Genomic DNA, 21,814 nt, shown 5'->3' with positions numbered 1-21,814 from the left:
ACTTAGCAACATAAATTTTGGGCTCAATTGTGATTGTAAGTTGAGGACTATCTCCTCGCATCCAGGACACAAACTGTTTCAACTCCTACCCTCAAAACGACGCTATAGAGTACTGCACACCAGAACAACTAGACACAAGAACAGTTTTTTCCCCGAAGGCCATCACTCTGCTAAACAAATAATTCCATCAACACTGTCAAACTATTTACTGAATCTGCACTACTATTAGTCTTCTCATAGTTCCCATCACCAATCTCTTTCCATTTATGACTGTATGACTATAACTTGTTGCTGGCAATCCTTATGATTTATATTGATATATTGACCATCAATTGTGTTGTAAATGTTGTACCTTGATGAATGTATTTTTTTTTATGTACACTGAGAGCATATGCACCAAGACAAATTCCTTGTGTGTCCAATCACACTTGGCCAATAAAATTCTATTCTATTCTATTCTATTCTATTCTATTCTATTCTATTCTATTCTATTCTATTCTATTCTATTCTATTCTATTCTATTGTACATAACCACTATGGCTCAGTGGTGAAATCTTCCCGTTTGCTGCCCACACGTGCTGTGCGCGCCAAACACACACTGCACACATGCACAGTGCGCCCCAAACTCATGCTGCGCACGCATGCGCAATACATGCCAAACACACGTTTTGTGTGGAAAAAGGAACAGCGAGAGGGGGAACAGCTGTGCCGCACGATTTAGATTCATTAGAAAGCAGGATTTCCTGCAATTTTAAATTGTGCGGCACAGCTGATCGTTGGAAATACCAGTTTGGAGGAACCGGTAGTTTTAGTCACTACCGGTTCACCTGAAACGCTGCAAACTGGTAGAATTTCACCATTGCTATGGCTGTATTGTGGTTGCTCCATCTTATGACTTGGTCAATGAAGCATTGTTAAAACAGCATGATAAAAATATTACTTAATCACATGTCAGCTCTTAAAAGTTTTAGTCAAACTGGCAAATGAACATCTTTATTAAGATGGAAAATATATTGGAAATGTACAGGTTCCATAGAGTCTCTTTATTTTTAAAGAAAAGTATCTTAATGTATGTTTATCCAAACTACCCTCCTTTTCCCCACCCCTACTTGTTATTTTCTCAGAAAAGTATGATATTAATGTTAAATCTCATATTCAAAACAAAGGTAGACCTAAGAAAATCCAAAACCCATGGTTAGATGATATTTTATTCAAAGTAGTGTGTGGAACCATCTGAAAATTTTCCAGAATTTTTCATCACGCTAAATAGAAAAACCCTAAAAATTGCTTAAGGCAGGGGTACCCAGCCTTGTCACGGGACTGCGGCTTTTTCGGAACTGGGCCACAGAAGCAGACTAGCACACACGTGTGCACAACTCCACTTGTGTGAGCAGCACACACAAACACAGCTCCACTTGTGGGAGGGCACAAATAGAACAGGATCCAACTTGTCTGCTCACCCACCGCTCACAGGTAACGATTCTCCCTCCCCCGTTCTGCTGGTCCGCAGAGCGGAAAGGTTGGGGATCGCTGGCTTAAGCTGAAATAAAGATGTCCGCTTCAACAGGCCTTCATTCATGCTGATTTTTAGATAATCCATATTTTCAATTTTTTTTTACACAGCACGATACAATGCCGTTGTCAGTATACAAACCTACAATGTGTATTTCTATTTCTCACGTACCAGAGGCCATTGCCAAACCTGTTCTCTTTGCTAATGAAACCTTTCTTAATGTGGATAATATTGAGGATGCCATAGTCATTTCAAAGTGTATGTTCCACATTATTTTGTAGCTGGATCTGAACCTTAGTGCTGTATTATTTTCTGTATTCAAAATAATTTTGAGTATTAGTGATTCAAATTTACAGTCTGAATATCAGAACCTTCCAATAAATTTGGCAACGCATGAGGTGAAAAGCCATTTTGCCTGTGGATCAATGAATATTGCTATTCCAGGGTTCAACGATGTAACTCAGCCTTCTGCTTCTTACCTTCTTTCAGCCTTTTCAACAGTCGAGAAAGGTAAGTCAATATTATTATCCCTGTATGGCAGATGGGAAGGCTTAAGAACATAAGAAGGTACATTATGACAGGCTAGATTGTTTATCCATTTAGTATCCTGTAAGCAAAGTAATTCTTTAGTTCATCCCTCCCCCATTGAATTTTTGTCATGCAAAAAAATCAAAGGCTGCCATTTGTTTTAAAGAAAGAGAATGAAGAAGAACTGAGGAAACTATTACCTTTATCCTCATTTCAATTTAGGCACCATATTCATATGTTCACATAAATATGTATACCCGCGCACACCCACATACACACAAATAGATGGCATACACCTTTGAAAGTATCTTTTTCTTCTTTTTTTTAATATTTCTTAAACTTTACAAGGTTACAATCATCTTAAATATTTCTGAAGTTTAAATACAATCTGTAATAATGTTATAAAATGTAAACTTTTCAGTGTTTTTATTTCTTTATTAAGTCACAAAGGTTAATACCTGAATGTTTTGCGAAAAAAGTGATTTAAAAAAAAAACAAAAGCAAAAACAAACAAAAACAAAGTACAGAGGCCAGGAGACAAAAGGTAGTCCCAGGCCTACTGTTTTCAGAGGTAGAATGTGGTTTCTTTTACGATTTTTAATTCATATTTACCTGAGTCAAAAAACTACATACGCTGTACAGATTGCATATCCTTGCTGTATTCAATTTTTTTTCCATTCAAAATCCCTAGAGAAAAACTGAAATTACATCTTATTTTTAAGCTGATATGCAAAGGAGAGTGGGGGAAGAGTATTATGTTCTCCCAGCCCCCAAATCAAGACCTCCCCTCAACACAGTGTTTGTACAAATGCAAGAACAAAAACACCCTTTTACTAACTAAAGCCATCCCTTACCCCCCCCCCCTTCGCAAGAATAAAAATAAGCCAATAAACTCCCCCCAAGACAAAACTTGATTGTGGGTTGAGCAAGCTGGAGAGCATTGCTTGAGGTCTGGGAAAAAAAAGGTGGTGGATTTAAAATGCTAAATGTGTTTTAACGTGTGCTATTAAAATAAGAAGAGAACAGGAAGAGTTATTTCCCAAAGAGACTGAGTGATCTTGCATCACCACTTCTAACTCAAGTCTCCTTTTTACCCGAATGTTTTCAGGAGTATCCGTTTTTTCTCTCAACTGCCTGCTCAACTACAACTCCTTCAAGGCGCCAATGCAACTTTTCCAAAATCATTAAAGAATCTGGAATGTTCCTTGATTGTTGGGTATAATTAAATTCACGTAAATGGAAATACCAAAGCCAATGCTGGGGCTCAGCTCTTTTGAAAGTTTAAAAACAAGCAGAAGAACGTATATTTTAAACCCACCACCATCTAAGTAACAGCCACAGCAAGCAAATCTGAACATTTTTTTTAACCCGCCCTTGTTCCGAGACCCTTCCCCCTACCCGCCTCCCCCGATACAATCAAGATCTAGACAGCAGGTTCAATTCCCCTGAGTTACAAATCCAATCCTTAGTCAAAAAGCTTGGACTGAAAAATAAATTTTATACGTTTCTTAGACACGCACGCGCACACGCCCACAATTACACACTCAAAAAAGGGAAAAGAGACACAAACATACACACTCATTTTATATATATATATATATATTTATATAAATTTAGTTATAGAATCTTTCTTCTCCACCCACCTGCATACTAGAATCCTCTTTCATTGTGTTTATGGGGAAAATGCCAAGACCCACCCATCAATAATGAATAGAGTGATATGCTCAGTAGACGCACACAGGTTGGGAGGGTGTCTCATGCAAAATTGGCATATTTAAATTACTTTGATTGAGACCAGTAAATTTCAAAGGAAGAGCTACCAAAATAAGGAATCAAGAGTGACAGCTTGCACTTCGCAGCTCCTGAAAGCTGTCGCTAAAGGTTTGGCCACGTTTGGACAATTTTATGGCTGAAATACTACTACACACATGCTTTTTGCCAAACCTCACAATCTCTTTGTGAACATAAAGCCAAGCAAATGAAAAACTGTCTATTTAACCAGCTTCCCTGTAATTTGAACTGATCGTCAAAAGCTGGAATACTCTGGGACATTAAAGCATTATTTGAAGCTGGGTTAATATCCTAGTTGATTCCAAAGCTAATAACCATTGTTTTCCCTATTCAAGTGAGATAGGAAATTATGGTTCATTACTTGAATTGCAGCTCCTACAATGGAGCAGCAAACACAAGAAAGACACTTACGCATCTGTTATGTTACTAAAGGAAGGTAACAGGGCCTTTGTCTTACTACAACAAGCTGCAAACAGAGGTGAGAACATTGCTTGGCCTAAACTTTGACAAGATGGCTACCTCAATTGCCTCTTTGTTAAATACTCTCTATGCTGCTGGAAGAAGATGGTCCATCCAGCAGTTAGGTAAAAATACTTCCCGTTGGGGATGAAAGAGAAGTAGGAGGACAAGGATTCACAAGAGAAAGACTGCTTTAACTCATTTTAACCAATCTAGCAAAGGCATATTTGGGAAGCAGGGACACTTTTTCACAGAACAATGAAGAATATAGGAGCAATTCCTCCCCTCTCTCTGCCCTGTGTGATATGTTTTTATCTACTTGATAGCCAATATATTCCGCACACAACTATATTGTTAGATATTTCCTACCTATAGCTAAAGTTAAACCAGGGATAACTTGCTTATGGAAAGAATGTAGCAGAACAATTTTGCACAAAATTCTATCTTGGGCATGGCCAGCAGAGACATGGATCAAATTTGGATGATCATTTTAAGAATTAAAAAAAAAAACCACCACCACCTGTATTTTTACAAGAAAGCTCTGATAGAAAACATTCAGACTCGCACAGGAGATGAAAGAAACAAAAATAGAAAATGCTGGCTATGTGGCAGAGAATACAGATACTGATGGACCTTACTGGCAATTATGACTCAAGGTTTTTTTCTGGGAGGAAGTAGAGATTTCTTCATTGCCATACTTACAAAACCCACCTCAGACATAAAATCTAGAAAACGACTGTTTTAGCCCTTTTAGCCTATGAAATTTCCACAAAGATTGAGAACTCTGCTTTTTATTAAAACTCAATGAAACATATTCTCAAATAGTCTGCTTCTGCAGAAAAAGTCTCCAAATGCTTTCAGCTGGTTCCACCCAGTGAGGTGTACATGTAGATTGGATCAGAAAAATTGAGGGGCAGTCAAGTTTCCAGATCTCATAGAAACTCTAGACACCAAGTCTTCCCTAGCTGGACACCCTCCAGCAGTGATAGCACTCCAGTTCCCAGAACTCCTAGAGTGATCTTACACCACATTGTCTGGGCATTCTGGGACAGGGCTCTCCAACCTTAGCAACTTAAGACTTGTGGACTTTAACTCCCAGAATTCCTCAGCCAGCTTTGCTGGCTGAGGGATTCTGGGAGTTGAAGTCCACAAGTCTTAAAGTTGCCAAGGTTGGAGACCCCTGTTCTGGAAGATGGGAGTCCTTATCACATTTGGAAGAAATCATGTTGGGGAATGCTGATTCGGGGCAAACACAAGAAAATACCAAGAACTGTGGTGAAGGCACGAAGGGAAAGGCTCCAATCTCGTAGCTAGTCTTCACAGAAAGACAGAATGGCAGGGCATTCCAGGGAGGAAGGAATGCTTCCAGGCTGGGATGTGATACCACCCTGTTATCAGACCAAAAGAACACAGATGAAATGATGAGGGACGCTTGTCCCAACGCTCTCCTCCCTTTGGCTGCCTATGGGTCACAGATAAACCCTAAATGTGTCTCTTCCTCCTCGAACCCAGTCAGCATCTAACTAATGAAAAGCAATTTTTGTTAGTGTGCCTGATGACAACTGTGTTTCCCCCTTTTTTTGCATTCCCCTCCCTGTGTCAACAGAGTTCTGGAAGCAGACGAGAGAGAAAAAAGAATGATTTGTGCTATCTAAAAAGGGTTGGATTCAGCCTTTAAGAGCACTTTTTTCCCCTTCTCCCTTTCATATTTAAGCCACTTTGCAGTTCCTCTACATCCCTTAGAAGCCAATCTCCTGGATTTCACTTTCCGAAGGTCTTTTTCCCACCCCCATATATGAGATACCCTCTGCTATCCTGAGAATGGAAAAATTCCGTGTGTGTGGCAGCTTGTGGGTCTCAGAGCCCTCCATTCATCTCAGAAAATGAACCCATCCTCCTCCTCCACCATTTAGAGACGCCATGCTTTGCCCCATGTTTCTAGACCTGGAGCCGTTGTAACCAAGGGGTTTCACCTTATCTGGCATTAGAGGGGAGATGCTGAAAAGCTGAACTACGATAAAAGGCCCCAAAATAGATTGAAGTGTCTGGGATCTGTAACTGTGGGAAACTGCTCAATTTGGCCAGGACACTCTGCTTCCCAAAACGAAGTGCACTCCTTTCGGCATTTGTGGAACCTGAAGATAAGCTGAATTTTCCTATTCTCAGCATGCCCAAAAGCTGCTTGATCCACAACTGTGAATTCTCCACAGGCGTTAGCCCTTGCTACATTGGCATCCGATCAGAAATGTGGGGCTCCATTTCCCAACACTCCCTTGCCAAGGTATCCTCGTGTCTGGGTCATCCAACACAGCCGATTGGCTGAAATGGGTTAGTCAGGTGAAAATGCATGCCTCCTACTTGAAAACACTGACATTTAATTCAAATACTTTCCGTTTATGCTGAATCAATTACAGGATCCCAACTTTAAAAAACCAGCCCTAAGGGAAAGGATTGCCACATGCCAGTCTTCTATGATGCAACTCAGTGATAGCATTAAAATCCCAGCAACAAAGAGGCAGAAAGAATATACGCCTGTTTCAAAAATCCACAAAACCAACCACATAGAAAATTAAATGTCAGGTCTGGAAGCCATCTTTTGTATTAGGCCTTCAGACCTCCCAGTTTCCCAAATTAGTAACGTGGCAGGCCTGAAGGCCTAATACAAAAGATGGCCTGACATTAACACCTGCCAAAATGAAATCTTGACTCTACAGCAGGGGTCTCCAAACTTGGCAACTTTAAGACTTGTGGACTTCAACTCCCAGAATTCTCCAGCCAGCATGGCTGGCTGGGGAATTCTGAGAGTTGAAGTCCACAAGTCTTAAAGTTGCCAAGTATGGAGTCCCCTGCTCTACAGTATGTGTTTAATGTTGGGAGGACGTCAATGATAAAGCAACCTCTTCCGACTGTGTCTCCAACTAGGTTTCCAACTTCTGTCTCATATCACATGGTAAATCCACAAACAGGGTCTCTCTTACAGAGGCTCCGTTTCTTTGAAAGCGGCAGTCATTTAACTGCACAGGCTGAAATAAATTATACTTGCAGAGGGCACAAAGGGAGTGAATTGGAGTGCATATACCTAGGAGAATCGAAAGAGGGAATTAACCAAATTGCTCACCAGGGTCCACTTCCCTCAGCAGCAAATTAAAATGCGGGAGGGGAAAAAAACCCGATCAAAATAGGCAACAGGGCCTTTGCTATGGCAGATGAGGAATTATCTTTTGTTGACATTATTGGGATTCACTGGTCTTTTGCAAATGAAATGAAAGGGTGGAACTCAGAAGGAAATTTGTTTTCCTAAAATGCATTAAAGAAAGAGGTCAGAAGGAAAAGGAAAAACTGAAAACAGTGGCCCTGAAAAACAATGGTTTTTGAGATTGCGAATATGTTGTTTCCAAGCTACCTTTCTATATTTGCAGAGGACCTACAGACCAAACTGTTCCTGTCACCTCCTTTGTTACTGCAAAAAGCAGTGGGGGGGAAATCTAGGTAGATGCCTCTCACGCAGCTGGTCTAAAGCAAACCCAAATATAGCTAGTCAGAGAAAGGATACTAGAAGACTAAGACTAAGGGGCAAAAATGGAGTGATCTCTGCTAGAAATAATGGAGGGTATTTGTCCTGCAGACCTTTCAATTCCTTATAAATGAAATTATAAATACGGCAGGAGTGATTCTGGAGTACCATAATATCCCAACAACACTGGAGCCTGGTAGAATCCCACGCAACCCTGTGTAGCATTCAGGCAAACTGTGCTAAAACTACCTTTGGAGACACAGGACAACCTATAACGAGTTTCTAATTTCGGTGTTCCAAACATATCTGAGAGCTAGCAAGGAAGCCAATCTTAAAACAGCCTGAGGAGTTTAGCACTCGTTCTAACAAATTATGGTTTTCAAAGAAGAAAAAAGGAAGGTTTTTTTAAAAAAAAGTATTAGTAGCTGCAAGTTGATTGTGAACTGTCTTTGGGGATCCTGTAGTGCACCCCCAGTTATAATTCCCACCCGCCTGAGAGAAGTCATGATGATGTCTATGCCTCTCTCTTCTGTTTTCTAAATAGGTGTGCTTTGAAAAGAAGCTTAGACAAAAGCAGCTTTGCAGAGATTATGCCACAGGTAAATGCTACTATCTAAATTGTTTTCAAGAAACCTCTGAAGTAATCAGCCACTCTGACCATATGACAGACGGAATCTTCTGTGGGTTAAGATAAAGAATTAGAAGAGAGCCAACAATTAAACAGCTGGCAGGCTGCTCCTTTCAGTTCTCATTCTCACAAACGTACAATCCATACGTGGGGTGGGGGCAGCTCTGTATAAAAATATTATCCTATGAAATGCTACCATAGCCCCTCAAACCCCACCCACTCCACACACAAAAAACTACCTGAGCACCCTCAAAGCCCTACCCAGATCTGGGGGGGAAGAGAGGAAGAAAGAATCGGACAGCTCCAAGGAGTTGTTACGAGATCGCAAGAAGGAGGGGGGGAAGAAAACCCTTTTTAGAGGTGCTTTCCTTAACAAATGCAAAGACACGAAAGCTTGCTTGTGGGTCCGATTTGGGGGGGGGAGGAGAGAGATCTATTGAAAATAAACACTGTATTTACACCCTCCCTTTCATTTTCCTTAAAATAGTTTGACAGCAGTTTTTAAAAAAGGCAAGGAATAAAGCTTTCCCCCAAATTATCCTCCATCTGTGAAATCCTTGATATCTGCATATATATTTTTTATTTAGGGTTCCATTTCAAAGCAAGCCCGTGAGAGTGGAGGCACACCAGCTGCTACTGCTGCCAGTGCTACTTGTCTGGAGGTATCCCAAAGAATAACTTAAAAAAACAAAACAAAATCAAAATCAAAAGGACACACAGTGCAAAGTGTGGATTTGCATGAGGTAAGGAGTTATGGATCTACAGCAGGGGTCTCCAACCTTCGTCCCTTTAAGACTTGTGGACTTCAACTCCCAGAGTTCCTCAGCCAGTTTTGCTTTGCTGGCTGAGGGACTCTGGGAGTTGAAGTCCACAAGTCTTAAAGGGACCAAGGTTGGAGACCCCTGATCTACAATGCATCACATCAAAAAGCTAAGTCTGCACAGTATTGCTCTGGCTCAGAATTTAACAACACCCCCTCCAACCCCACTTAATTTTTGTGTGGTTGTTCTTTCCAATGTATTCACTAGGAACAGCCTTCCCCAAATTGGTGCCCTCTGGATATGCAGGGACTGCAATGCCCAGAACCCCATGGAGCACAACCCTAAACAGAGAATACCAAGTGGGTAAAAAATGCTTTAAAGGGGAGGAGGGGGGGGGGAACAGCAGAGGAAGGAGGACAGGAGAAAACCATCATTCCAGGTACTCCACTTCCCCTGAATTTTGTTTGGTGTTTGGTTTTCAGCTACATTGGAAAAATGCACTTTGTTTTCTGAATCTTTGTCCCATCCTAGGACAGTACCATCCCTGAATTCCTTGCTGCCTGGGTGGGGAGGGGGGAGTTTGCACCTTTAGAGACCCCCTGCACTATGCTTGTTGCCCCTCAATGTCCATGGCTGGATGCCACGTGTGGTAAGGTTCATCACCGATTCCACCCCCATCCAGCCCCAAAATCCAAAGAAAACCCCATCCAAACATATCAGTCAGGCCCTGATGCCTAGGGGGTATCAGAGGGCGGAGAAGGCACAATTTAACTCCCCCACTGCACACGGGGGAAACAGGGAAGGGGAGGGCCGGTCTCAAATGTCCTGTCCAAACAGTGTCTTCATTTTGGCAGGATGGAGGAGGAAGAAGAGGTGTGGTGGGTTTAAGGCGATAAGGAGTTGGTTGAGGTAGAAGTCGGTGCAGGGGGCACACCGACTTGGGAACCTGCTGCCGTGCCACCTGTTGCACCCCCGCCACCACCACCACTGCCAGTGCTGCTGGAACTCCGCCCACTGTTGGCGCTTCCTTTATTGTGAGAAGATGAGGCTCCTGGAGTTTGGGCAAACAACACTCCTGGAAAGAAACAGGGAACAAAAATGGACAGGGAAGGTTCACAACGGCTATAACTCTTCTTTTCCTGCAGCCCGTCTTTTTGTACCTCCCTATATACCCTGTTTCCCCAAAAATAAGACATCCCCTGATAATAAGCCAAATCGGGCTTTTGAGCGCATGCACTAAAATAAGCCCTCCCCGAAAATAAGCCCTCCCTGAAAATATTTAAACGCATGCGCAGCCAGTCCCCGCCATTTCCTCGGGATAAGGTTAGGGAGACAGAGCTGGAAATCAGGTAAAACGGCAAGAGGAGCCCCGTCTTGCTCCATGTACCCCAAAATAATAAGACCTCCCCGAAAATAAGGCCAAGCGATTATTTTGGGGTTCCAAAAAATATAAGACAGGGTCTTATTTTCAGGGAAATACGATAACAATTTATTTATTTATTTATTTATTTATTCAAATTTATATACCGCCCTATCTCCCGAAGGACTCAGGGCGGTTCACAGGCAAATAAAACAGCATATATATACAAATTAAGAAAACCATTAAGAAAACATATTCAAAAAGCCTGATTATTAAAATAATTGAAGCCTACCAAACTAAAGTATCACCTTTCAAGCAATGTAACCCATGTGGATTAATATGCCAAGGTTAACTAAAGAGGGCAGTACTTTAGAGTAAGCACATTAGTTTTTACATCTTAGGACAGAGGTGTCACGCTAGATAGCAGCAGCTAGTCAATTTTGGCTGATTGTGAAAAGCTAAGCAGAGTCTGATCTAGTTAAAACTTGGATGGGAGCCCACTAGAAAATCCCACACCTTTAGTCTGGATTGGCAAGTCAATTAAACACCCCATCCCATCCCCCAATAAAGCAATGCCAGGAGAATGACATGAAGTCCTCCCAAGTCAAGATGAACTTGAGACGTTCTCTTAAAATATCAGGGGGGAGCCTTCAGCTTATGAACTGTTGCAAATGCTCTCTGGACTACTTAAGGGTTTCTGTGTTTTTAAAGGATTAAAATCAGCACAATAACTTTATGTTAGTAGCTTTCTTTTGTCATCAAAAGCTTGCATTAACAGTGCGTGCCCATTCCCTCTCTGATGATATCATGTCTCTGCCATACACTCTGCAGACTGAAAAAAATAATAATACTCCTAAACTGCATGCCCCCCACCCTTTCTTGTTCGATTAGGGACTGGATGCTCACCATCCACTTTTTTAACAATACATGACACAGTTTATAGAACAATCAATTCTTGCCACAATAGCCAACCATTTTCGCTAAGTCCCAACTGCATTTTCCCCTTACCTGCATACACGATGCCATTAATCTCGACTGACATGCTTATGCTACTGGTGCCATTGGCGGCCAGATTCATGGAAGAGTCTTGGCGATTTTCTGCAAAAGAATAAAGATGGCTCTTTTTTTTAGATACAAAAAGTGATCTTTGTATGGCGAAAGATTAGCTTAAAGCATCAATACTTAAATTTGGGGCTATACATACTCGGCTTATAAATTGGAAATTAAATGGGCAAGGTGGAAAATAAGGACATGTAAATATTGTAAATGGAAATGAAGGCAAATCTCTAAGCCACTTGGATAATCTGAATATGCTGAAATCTTGTTAAAAAGAAAGATCCTAACCACTTGAATTTTTAATGGTTTCATCAAAAGACACAAAGTATCAGTTTTCACTGAATTGGGGGGGTTTGCAGACTTATAAAAATGACAGTGATTAGTTTCTAATTTGAGCACTCAGTTTTCAATACAGGCCTAGTTACAGCAAGCTAAAATGGTGCAGAAAACATACAGCTGGCAGTAATGAAAGGAATAATGCAAACTTGTTTGATTTATATCATTTACAGAGTTTTTAACAATCTATCCATTTTTATTTTTATTCATCACATTTATATCTTATGACTGTAGTTATGCCTGGAATTACAATCATAAGTCGTTATGGTCATAAATTGAGGCATGATGTGACCAGACTTGATTTTTTTTTTAAAAAAACATTTTTGCAACAGTTGTTAAGCTAGCGCTGTAGTTAAGCAAATGCTGCAGTCATAAAGCAAATTAATTTTCCCCGAAGGCTGCTTTTTTGCTGGAAACCAGAAGTAAACTCCGGAAACCGGCCAGAAAAGTTGCAAATCACAGTCATATGACTGCAGGACACTGCAAAGAGCCATAAAGGTAAGTTGGTTACCAAATGCTCAAAATGCTATTGTGTGATTGTGGGGTATGTGTTATGTGGCCATCTGTTGTGGCTCCCGCCCCCTGAACCTGGCCCCATGCCCAAAAGTGCCTTGGAGCCGGGCCTGCTGCCAGAAAGTGATTTGGACAGTGAGGGGGAAGGGCCATCAGGACTTACCTCGGAAGCACCGGCCTCCCTGGATCAGCTCCAGGAGCCAGAAGCAGGCCAAGCGAAAGAGATAATGAGGCCTCCTTCCCCTGACTCTTACCCCCCCCCCCCCGGCAGACCCAGCTGACAGCAATCAGGCTTGGCTCAATCCCAGGTTTTGTAGGCAGGAGAGAAGAGAACAACAGAAGTAGGGGAGGGGCAGGCCTAGGAAGTTCTGAGTCATGGAGCCACACCCCATGGGATATAAAAGGCAGCAAGAGCTGGTGTGTCTCTTTGTATCAGGCAAATCCACGGATTGACTAGAGCTGAAGGTTGTGACTCACCAGCGTCTTGGCAGCTAACGAGGGCTCTTGGCAGACGCTGGCTCTTTTGCTGCCAGAGCTGATAAGAGCCGGCTAATTAAGCCATCGTTCGGACGGAAGCGAGGAGGACATAACACCATCATAACTTCAAAAATGGATCATAAGTAGCTTTTGGGAGGGCATCATAACTTTGAAATGTTGTTAAGTGACTGGTCTTAAATTGAGTACTACTGTATATAGCCACCCATCTCACGAAACATGATTCTGAGCAGCATACAATAAAAAGAGAAGATCATAACAGACCTTTACTTGGAAAATAAACTTTCTAACCATGAAGTCACAACTTTCTCCTCCAGTAATAGTTGTAAAATGGTTTCTTAATGGGAGTGTTAACTACAGATAGTCCTCACTGACCGATATCATTCAGGGGCTGTTCAAACTTAAAGACAGACGCTCCTTAAAGCTAAAGCCAGTGCAGGGTGGTCCTGTGGTCCCGATTCAAGCACTTGCATCCAGCATGCATTATCACAATTTTGTTACCTTCACAGTGAGCTTCCGACCAGCAAAATCAATGGGGAAGCCAGTCAGGGTCAGGAGATGTTCTATTTAATGACCACACTGCTTAGTGACAGAGGTTCTGGCCCCTATTGTGATTGGTAAGTGAGGATTACCTGTACCCTGAATAGTAACAGCAACAGCACTTAGACTTATATACTGCTTTACAGTGCTTTATAGCAGTGGTCTCCAACCTTGGCCACTTTAAGCCTGGAGGACTTCAGCTCCCAGAATTCCCCAGCCAGCTTTGCTGTTTGGGGAATTCTGGGAGCTGAAGTCCTCCAGGCTTAAAGTGGCCAAGGTTGGAGACCCCTGCTTTACAGCCAGTGGTGGGATTCAAGTAATTTAACAATCGGTTCTCTGCCCTAATGATTTCTTCCAACAACTAGTTTGCCAAACTGCTCAGAAAGTTAACAACCGGTTCTCCCGAAGTGGTGCATCCTGGCTGAATCCCTCTATTGTTTATAGCCCTCTCTAAGCAGTTTACAGAGTCAACCTATTGCCTCCCAACAATCTGGGTCCTCATTTTACCGACCTCGGAAGGATGGAAGGCTGAGTAAACCTTGAGCCTGGTGAGATTTGAACTGCCAAATTGCAGTCAGTCAGCAGAAGTAGCAGCCTGCAGTTCTACACTCTAACCACTGCGCCACCGTGGTTGGCGCAGTGGTTAGAGCTTCAGGCTTCAATACGAGGCAATCCTCAGCAACCCTTGGGCCCAAGGTTCATGGCTTCGATCCATCTCCACCTCAAGCCTGGTGTGGCTATTGTTGTGTCTTGCCCGCTCTCACCGCAGCCGGGGTCTGCTTATCTGCTTCCGAACGCTGAAGAATGTCCTCCCGGCCCCAGCCCTGGCTCCATGCCCAGGCAGGCTGAGGAGGGGGCATCTCCCGGCCCCAGCCTTGGCTCCATGCCCAAGCAGGCTGCAGAGGAGGGAGCACCCCCCCGGCCCCAGCCCTGGCTCCATGCCCAGGCAAACGGAGCAGCTAGACCCCTCCCCCTCCCCCACAGCATGTGAGCCTGAGGAAAGTTTATTTCCAACAGCTGCTGATTGGAGTGACCCTCGCATCAGAAGACTGGATAGGCGGAGGCAACAGAAGGAAGGGAGGGGCAGGCCTTAATGAGTGCTGAGTCATGGAGCCACACCCCATGGCCTATATAAAGGATCTGCTTTCTGGCAGTCTCTGAGTCAGGCAAAGTCGAACTTATCTTGCTGAAGTCACTTTCTGGTCTCCTGCCTGCTCTGAGGACTTTGCTAGGACTTTGGGCAGAGCTGCAGAGAGGCAAGCCTGATTCGGATTTCCCTGACCCGGCCGTCAGCGGAGGAGTGGGACACGACAGCTATCAACCTTTGGGGAAAGGGAGGGAACATGCAGCAACCCACCAACCTGGTGAGCGGGCCCCTTGACTATTGATCCGGATGCTCATCGGCAGCTGAGCGGTCATGGCGAGCAAGTTTTGCTGGATTGCCCGTTGCATCAGACGCTGCTGTTCATCTGTCACAAGCGCCATCTTCTTTTCTGGTGGCTCCCCCGATTCCAGCTTCTCCCGTAGCTGTTCCAACGCTGCCGCCTGAGCAGCTACAGCAGCTTGGGCGGCGGCGGCTTGCACAGCTGCAGCCTGTGCTGCGACGACAGGATGGTTTGCGAGTGAGACAGGTAGGCGGGTGGGCACCGCAATAGGAATTGCAGAATCTTCCTCTGGTGGGGGGGGAAAGTGATGGGAGAGGTGACTACAATGGTTCTAGGGCTTTTTTTTTTCCTTCTTTTTTTCTAAAGAAAACACATATACAAAATAGGTGCAGCCGATAAAATTATAGTCTCTCTCAAGGAGACTGCTCCCATAATCTCAGGAAGGTAATGTTAACAGAAGTAATTAAACTTAAATTAATGCAATCCTTAAAGCAGCTGCAGCTGCTTTTTTAAGGCTCACGTGGAATCTTAAAAAAAAAAAAAGGCTGGGCTTTTTTTTATGAATAGTAGAAATGCTGTACTTCTTCAAGATCTGCAGTCTTTCTTCCAAAAGAAAAGAGCACAGTCCTATTCCTTACACGATCAAGCCTTTCCATCTGGCCCATTTTAGCTTTTTTCCATGGGAAAGGGACTCGTGTTCATTTAATGCAGGGGTGCATCCAGCCCACAGGGTGCTTACATCTGGCACACGGGGCTACCCTGGAAACAGTGAGGGACCGGCTTGCAGTGCCTCTGCCAGCTAAAACAGGCTCCCAAGCTCCGCTTCCGGCTGTGATGGCCTCCTACAATCCTCTGCCAGCGAAAATGGAGCTCGGGAGCCTGTTTTTGCTGGCAAAGCGCTTGGCCCACCATAGGTGCCCCCCGACACAAATGACGTCCAGCTGGCCACACCCACCCGGCCCCCAAGGTCAAACACAACTCTGATGCCGCCCTCAATGAAATCAAGTTTGACATCCCTGATTTAATGTTTTCCTCTGCAGCATCTTTATCAGCAAGATTTCAGATGTCCCAAGCCCAAAAACCCAGTCTGCAGAATTTCATTAGGTATCAGCATTTAGACTCGGCAGTCGGCACCAAATCTGGAGGTAAACATTAGCGGATTTAGGCAGTGCCCTCATAGGTAGAAGTCATCACCCAAAAAGGATTAAGGATCTTCTCTCCTCTGTTATGCCTAAATGAAGCTGCTTATGTTAAACAAGCAGGATTTTTACTGATGCATGCAACCCAGTTAGAACACTCTTGATCTGGCCACTATGAACTTTAGAACAGTATTTCTAGCTGGGGAGAATTAGGAAATCTACTACAAAGAGCAAAAAAATATATACTACATTTTGAAGTCAACTATAAAGGCAGAACCAAACAGGAGCAAAACGTTCATTTGTACCACCCCCGAACAAATCCTTTTTTCTCACAGCATTTTATGTTAATGGTATCTTTGTCATTGTTTTTATTAACCTGAATTAAGTCAATGATCCAGTAAATGAGAATATGTGATTCTAGATTATATTTTAACAGATTACTTTTCACTCAAGGCGATGAAACACATTAGTCACGTCCTCATTTCAAATTCTTCGAATGGGCTATGTATGTGAGACCCAAGTCAGCTGCCTTGCTCCCAAAGTTTCCTGTACAGGTCCTCACTTAATAACAGGACCTCAAATTTCATTGCTATGCAATACAGTGGTAAAGAATGTCACGACTGTGCCACTTAGCAACAGAAATTCTAGCACTTCTGTTGCTGTTGTTAAGTGAATGACCATGGGTCATTAAGCAAGGACATCACGTGGTTGCCATTTGCAACCTCCTGCTGACTTATAATTGCCTTTTAATAGAAGGAAACTAGCAAAGGAGGTTGAAAATGGCCATCGTGTGACTGCGGGACGCTGTGACCATCTTAAGTACAAGGACTGGTTGTAAGTACTTGTTTAGCACCATCCTAAGTTCAAACGGTCACTGAACAAGTGGTTGTTAAGTGAAGACCACCTATATACCATCTTTTTAAGGAAACAGCAGACAAGGGCACTAATAGAACTTTTAATGACTACTTTTGAGGTGCTAGAAAGCCTCTCCCCCACTAATTTTCCCATTATATTTGATGTGAAAAGCCCCACCTGCTAATTAAGAGATCAGCATACTAAATTCGCTGCAACTCAGCACCAGTTAATTACATCTGCAGTGCTTAAATGAAGATATAAAGAAATTCCATAACCTGGTACCCTCCGGTCTTTTGAACTTATCCTCCCACAATCTTTAGCCCAGCACAGCCCCTAGGGATTGTGGGAGTAGAAGCCACCGGGAAAACTCCTTGAAATGTTCAAAACATCTCTCTCAAGAGAAGGTGCAAATAGTTACCTTTCTTGATTTTTGGAACAGGAGCAATGGGGCTGCCATTAGTAGCTGAGGTCAGTCCCAAGGTTGATACTTGAAGCTTGGGTGAAGACAACATGGTGTGAGTGCCACTGGGAGAATAGGTAAAGATTGAACCACTGAATCCTTGCCGACGGCCCTCTCGCCGGTTGCTGTCAATGGCTGCTTGGAGTTCATTGGGGTTGCTCAGCCCTCTTTTCTCGCACTCGTATGGATATAAGTACTTCATATATCTTTTGGAGACAAAAAAAAGAGATACACAAAAATTATGGCCACTTAATTTAACAGAACCCCAACAAACAGCAGCAATTTTTTAAAATTATATTTTAAATCTGCCAATGTATGACACTGCTGAATTTATACAATTCTGTCCTACCAGAGCAATATGGGTGGTTCTTGCTTAGTGACTGCTTGTTCAACAACCGTTCAAAGAGGCAGGACTAGAACTTATCTCCTGATTTCTAGCCTGGTGCCTTAACAACTAGACTCTACCCTTGATACATCTTGGCAAACTTTGATTTGCTGATTCCTCCATCATGGATTGGGAATCTTGAATAAAATGCTATGTACCCAGCTATGCTAATAAAAAACCCCAGTTGTTAATAAAAACTTAATATTCTCATTCCATCCACATTGGCTTTTCTCCCTTTTCACAGCCAGGACACTGTGAGTTCTAGTTCACTTTAGGCAGGTGATTTTGGGTCACTCTCTTTCAGCCCAATTCACCTAGCAGACTTGTTGTTATAGGGAAAATAGGAGAAGGAGAAAGGAACATTGTGTGTGCTCACCAGCTGGAGGTATTTATAAAAATAATAAAGGTGGGATATAAACAAAACAATCCAATGTTAAGGACATCAGTTTCGTCCAATTCATTGTTCTGGAAACTTTTCTTGGAACCTACTAAATTGAGGAGGAGAGGATGTTTCAAATAAATATTTCAGATCAATATTCCCTGTTTATTAGATACTCAGGATAATATGCTGCAAAATCCAGACACTTCCGTTTCCAAGATCTGCACTAGTGGTGAAAAAATGCTGGTGGCATTCTTTTAAAGGCTCCCGGCTTTTAAAAAGTTAATAGCTCTCCTCCTACTCCTCCCCCCATCCCCAATCCCCTTCCGCCACCTGGTTTTCTGAATTCCAGAGTAATTAACTTTAGTGTTGATTAGGGTGGATGAAAAGATGGGGGAAGGGAACTGAAAGAAGTCAGAGAGAAAGAGAGGAAGGGCGGAACAAGGTGGAAGGCTCTTATTTTATGATTCTACTTCATAAAATAGGGTAATGGTTATCAGGACACATTTATTCTTTTAATGTACGGGAACTGATCATTTTTCTATAAATTAAAATTCTGGGGGCAAAACAGCCGGCCTTCTCTGCAGGCTGCATCTGATATACAAGCCTTTTCAGCTCGATGCTATCCATACATATTGGATACAGCTCCAATTACTTCAAATCAGCAGGGTTGTTCCCCAGTCTGGGGAATTTCCTGCAGGTCAGTTGCAGAGGGTAACAAAAAGTAATCTGTTTCTTGAGGAGTCCTTGGTGCTCTCTGAGCTTGGTTGGTTTTCTTGCAGATGTTTCATTACCCATCAAAGTACTGATGATATTACCTAGTTTGGGCAATGAAACATCTCCAAGAAAACAACCAAGCTCAGAGAGCACCAAGGACTCCTCGTTTCAATCCTGAGCTACGAATATTCTCCTTCATTAGAATCTTTTTCTTACGGGACTGGGAGAGTCCCCTCCATTTATTCTTGTCTTCATGCTTGACAGTCATTTTTCCACTAAAATAAATTCTTCCTCTTTCCCTATACAAATATTGCTTCTCCTTGACCCGCCCTGGAATCAGGCTGGGGAAGGGACCTCCTGTGACTTACTGGGTACGCAGTGTGAAGGCGGCACTGGTGATGGAGGTGGGCAAGTTCAGACCTTTGGTGATCTCCCTCCACAGCTTCTTGTTGATCACTTCCACCAAGCCTCCCTTCTCGGTCACCAGAACGTAGAGCATATAAAGATCCAGCACCTGCTTGGCCATGATTGGGATTCGGTTCACAGGGGTCCCTATTGTTGGGGGAAAAAGTGGAAAGGAGCAAAAAGTGTTGGGCAAGGTAACAATCACTAGGATGCTGACTTCCGACATCAAACAGGATCCAGATTTTTATTTGCTATATAGTTTTCTCATGATAACAATATTGTGTACCATTTCTGCTTCTGTGAAGTACATCATATGCAGTTCTTTTAACTTGGAAGAATATAGAAAATAACTCTGAAAGGAAAACCAATATTTTGCTTAGGGAAACAAATGACAACACATTAATGAAAGGCTACCAAGGCAACTTGTGGCAGAGGTAAAATTCAATTCCCCCCCCCCTCTGGAAGGCGATTCAGAAGTAGCCCTCTTCAGTTCGCTGATGTAAAAACTGGTGTTGGTGTTGAATAGCAGGGCAACATTGCCACAACTGATGACGCAGATTTCAGTCTTATATCCTGGTGATAATTTAGAAGCTCTGTGATGATGAACACCATGTCCTGAAAGTCCTCTAGATACTTTTAATAAGATTTGCTTCTCCTAATCCGGGGTGCCCAACCTTGGCAACTTTAAGACTTGTGGACTTCAACTCCCAGAATTCTGGGAGTTCAAGTCCACAAGTCTTAAAGTTGCCAAGTTTCAACACCCCTGATGTAATGCATGTTGCTTAGAAACAGTGTCAGACAGGACAGCTAACCCTTCACAGATTCTCCCTCTGCTCCAATCCCAATACAGGCCAGTAGCCTCAGAGACACCCAAGTATTTATAATACAGTCTTGCCTTGGAATGCAAAGAAATACATACTAAAAATGAAGGGGGGGGGGTTGGAATGAGGGAGGAATGATTACGGAGAAAGGATGTACTTTCTAGCAGCCTGTGCTTTGCCTGCAATTTTGCAAACTATAGCAGTGGAGCCATTCACATGTTATTAACACTCCTTTCTAAAATAAAATCACACTTCTGACTGCCCATACCAAAGAAAATGCCACTTTCTTTCCTGCAGCACATGGGGACCTCTGTGAACCTGGCTAGCCTTAACACAATTTTGAAGAGGCTGTTTTGTTTAAAGGAACTGCTCAGTAAGAAACAAGAACCTCCACTATCTTCGTATTTGGGATTTTTCTTGAAGTTTGGTTAGGCATGTTCTCTACGAAGTTCTAAGCAATTATCAGAATTTTTTTGCGTAATGTGCATTTATTTAAGCCATAATAATAATAATAATAATAATAATAATAATAATAATAATAATTATTATTATTATTATTATTATTATTATTATTATTATATATACATATACATATATACATACGTACATACATACATACATACATACATACATACATACATATATATCTATATCTATATCTATATATATATAAAGAACCCATATTGAGCAACAAACAAGGACAGGTGAACTTTGCAGATCTGTGAAATTATTAAAGTTACAAAACTTGTTTCATGCCTTAAATTTAAGGACCGGCATTCGCCTGGGGAGGCTTTGAGGCCCTGCCAAGAAACCTTGATATTACTCAAACCCTTCTTCTCCCGTCACCTTATCCGTGCTTGCAAGCATGCATGAAAATACTTTTTAAAAAAAATGGTTGTAAAGTAATGCTTGTGGGGGAAACTACAAGCTGAACCCTTAGGTAACCTTTTGTAGTTGAGTTAACCCCCTTTTTATCGACAAATTCCTATCCAATCGCTTCTGGATTACAGGCTGTCTGTGCAGAATAGGAAGAGCTCACTTTCCATGGATCCAGATGGTTGGGTTTTTTTGGTGTCTTTGAGAGATTTTCTATCCAATTAGTCAGTGGCCTGGCAAAAACCCCAGTCCAGCTCAGCAGCAAGCAATCTTTTGCGCAGTACACCAAGTGAATGGGGCCAGTTCTGGTTAGGGACCGAGTTTTAATGGCCGAGATTCTTAAATTCCTCTGAAGCAGGGGTGTCAAACTCAAGGCCAGCGGGTTGGATCCAGCCCATGGAGTGCTTAAATCTGGCCTATGGGGCCAGCCTAGAAATAGCAAAGGACTGGTCCGCGGTGCCTCTGGCAACCAAAATGCGGTGCGGGGGGCACATGTGGCCCCCCCACACCCCGTTTTTGGTGTGGACGTCCTCCTGCACCAATCTGCCGGCTAAAACAGGTCCCCCATGCCCTGTTTTGGCCATCAAAGTGCTGCAGGAGGCCATCCAGGCAGAAAATGGGGCACGGGGGGGGCATTTTGGCCAGCAGGGTGCTTCAGGAGGCATCCGTCTCATCTCCTCCCCACCCCCCCGACTGGCTGGCCCACAGAGGAGAACTATAATGCTGATCTGGCCCTCAAAGAAATCAAGTTTGATGCCCCTGCTCTGAAGCACAAGGCCTTGATGTCTAAGACCAAATGTTTCTCAACCTTGGTCTTAGACTTCAACTCCCAGAATTCTCCAGCCAGCTTTCAGGATACATTGACAACTGGCATGTATTTATGAAGGCCTCAGTGTCT

General features: G+C 42.9%; 1 protein-coding gene across 2 annotated transcripts in view; it reads right to left on the bottom strand.

Moving 5' to 3' along the window:
• Positions 1 to 2,355: 2,355 nt before the first annotated feature.
• Positions 2,356 to 21,814, bottom strand: part of ARID3A (AT-rich interaction domain 3A) — a 91,911-nt gene continuing 72,452 nt past the window's right edge. For both annotated transcript variants that reach the window (XM_058163324.1, XM_058163325.1), the window contains exons 5-9: positions 19,183 to 19,366; positions 17,292 to 17,539; positions 14,856 to 15,167; positions 11,563 to 11,652; positions 2,356 to 10,269 (exon numbers count right to left, since the gene is read on the bottom strand). In XM_058163324.1, coding sequence (XP_058019307.1) covers positions 10,079 to 10,269; positions 11,563 to 11,652; positions 14,856 to 15,167; positions 17,292 to 17,539; positions 19,183 to 19,366 — 1,025 coding nt within the window. In that variant the 3' untranslated portion in view covers positions 2,356 to 10,078. The remainder of the gene's footprint in view (positions 10,270 to 11,562; positions 11,653 to 14,855; positions 15,168 to 17,291; positions 17,540 to 19,182; positions 19,367 to 21,814) is intronic.

This window comes from Ahaetulla prasina, chromosome 1 (genome assembly GCF_028640845.1).
Source record: "Ahaetulla prasina isolate Xishuangbanna chromosome 1, ASM2864084v1, whole genome shotgun sequence".
NCBI lineage: Eukaryota > Metazoa > Chordata > Lepidosauria > Squamata > Colubridae > Ahaetulla > Ahaetulla prasina.
Note: the sequence above shows the minus strand (reverse complement) of the source record. Positions and strands in the feature narration are given on the sequence as shown.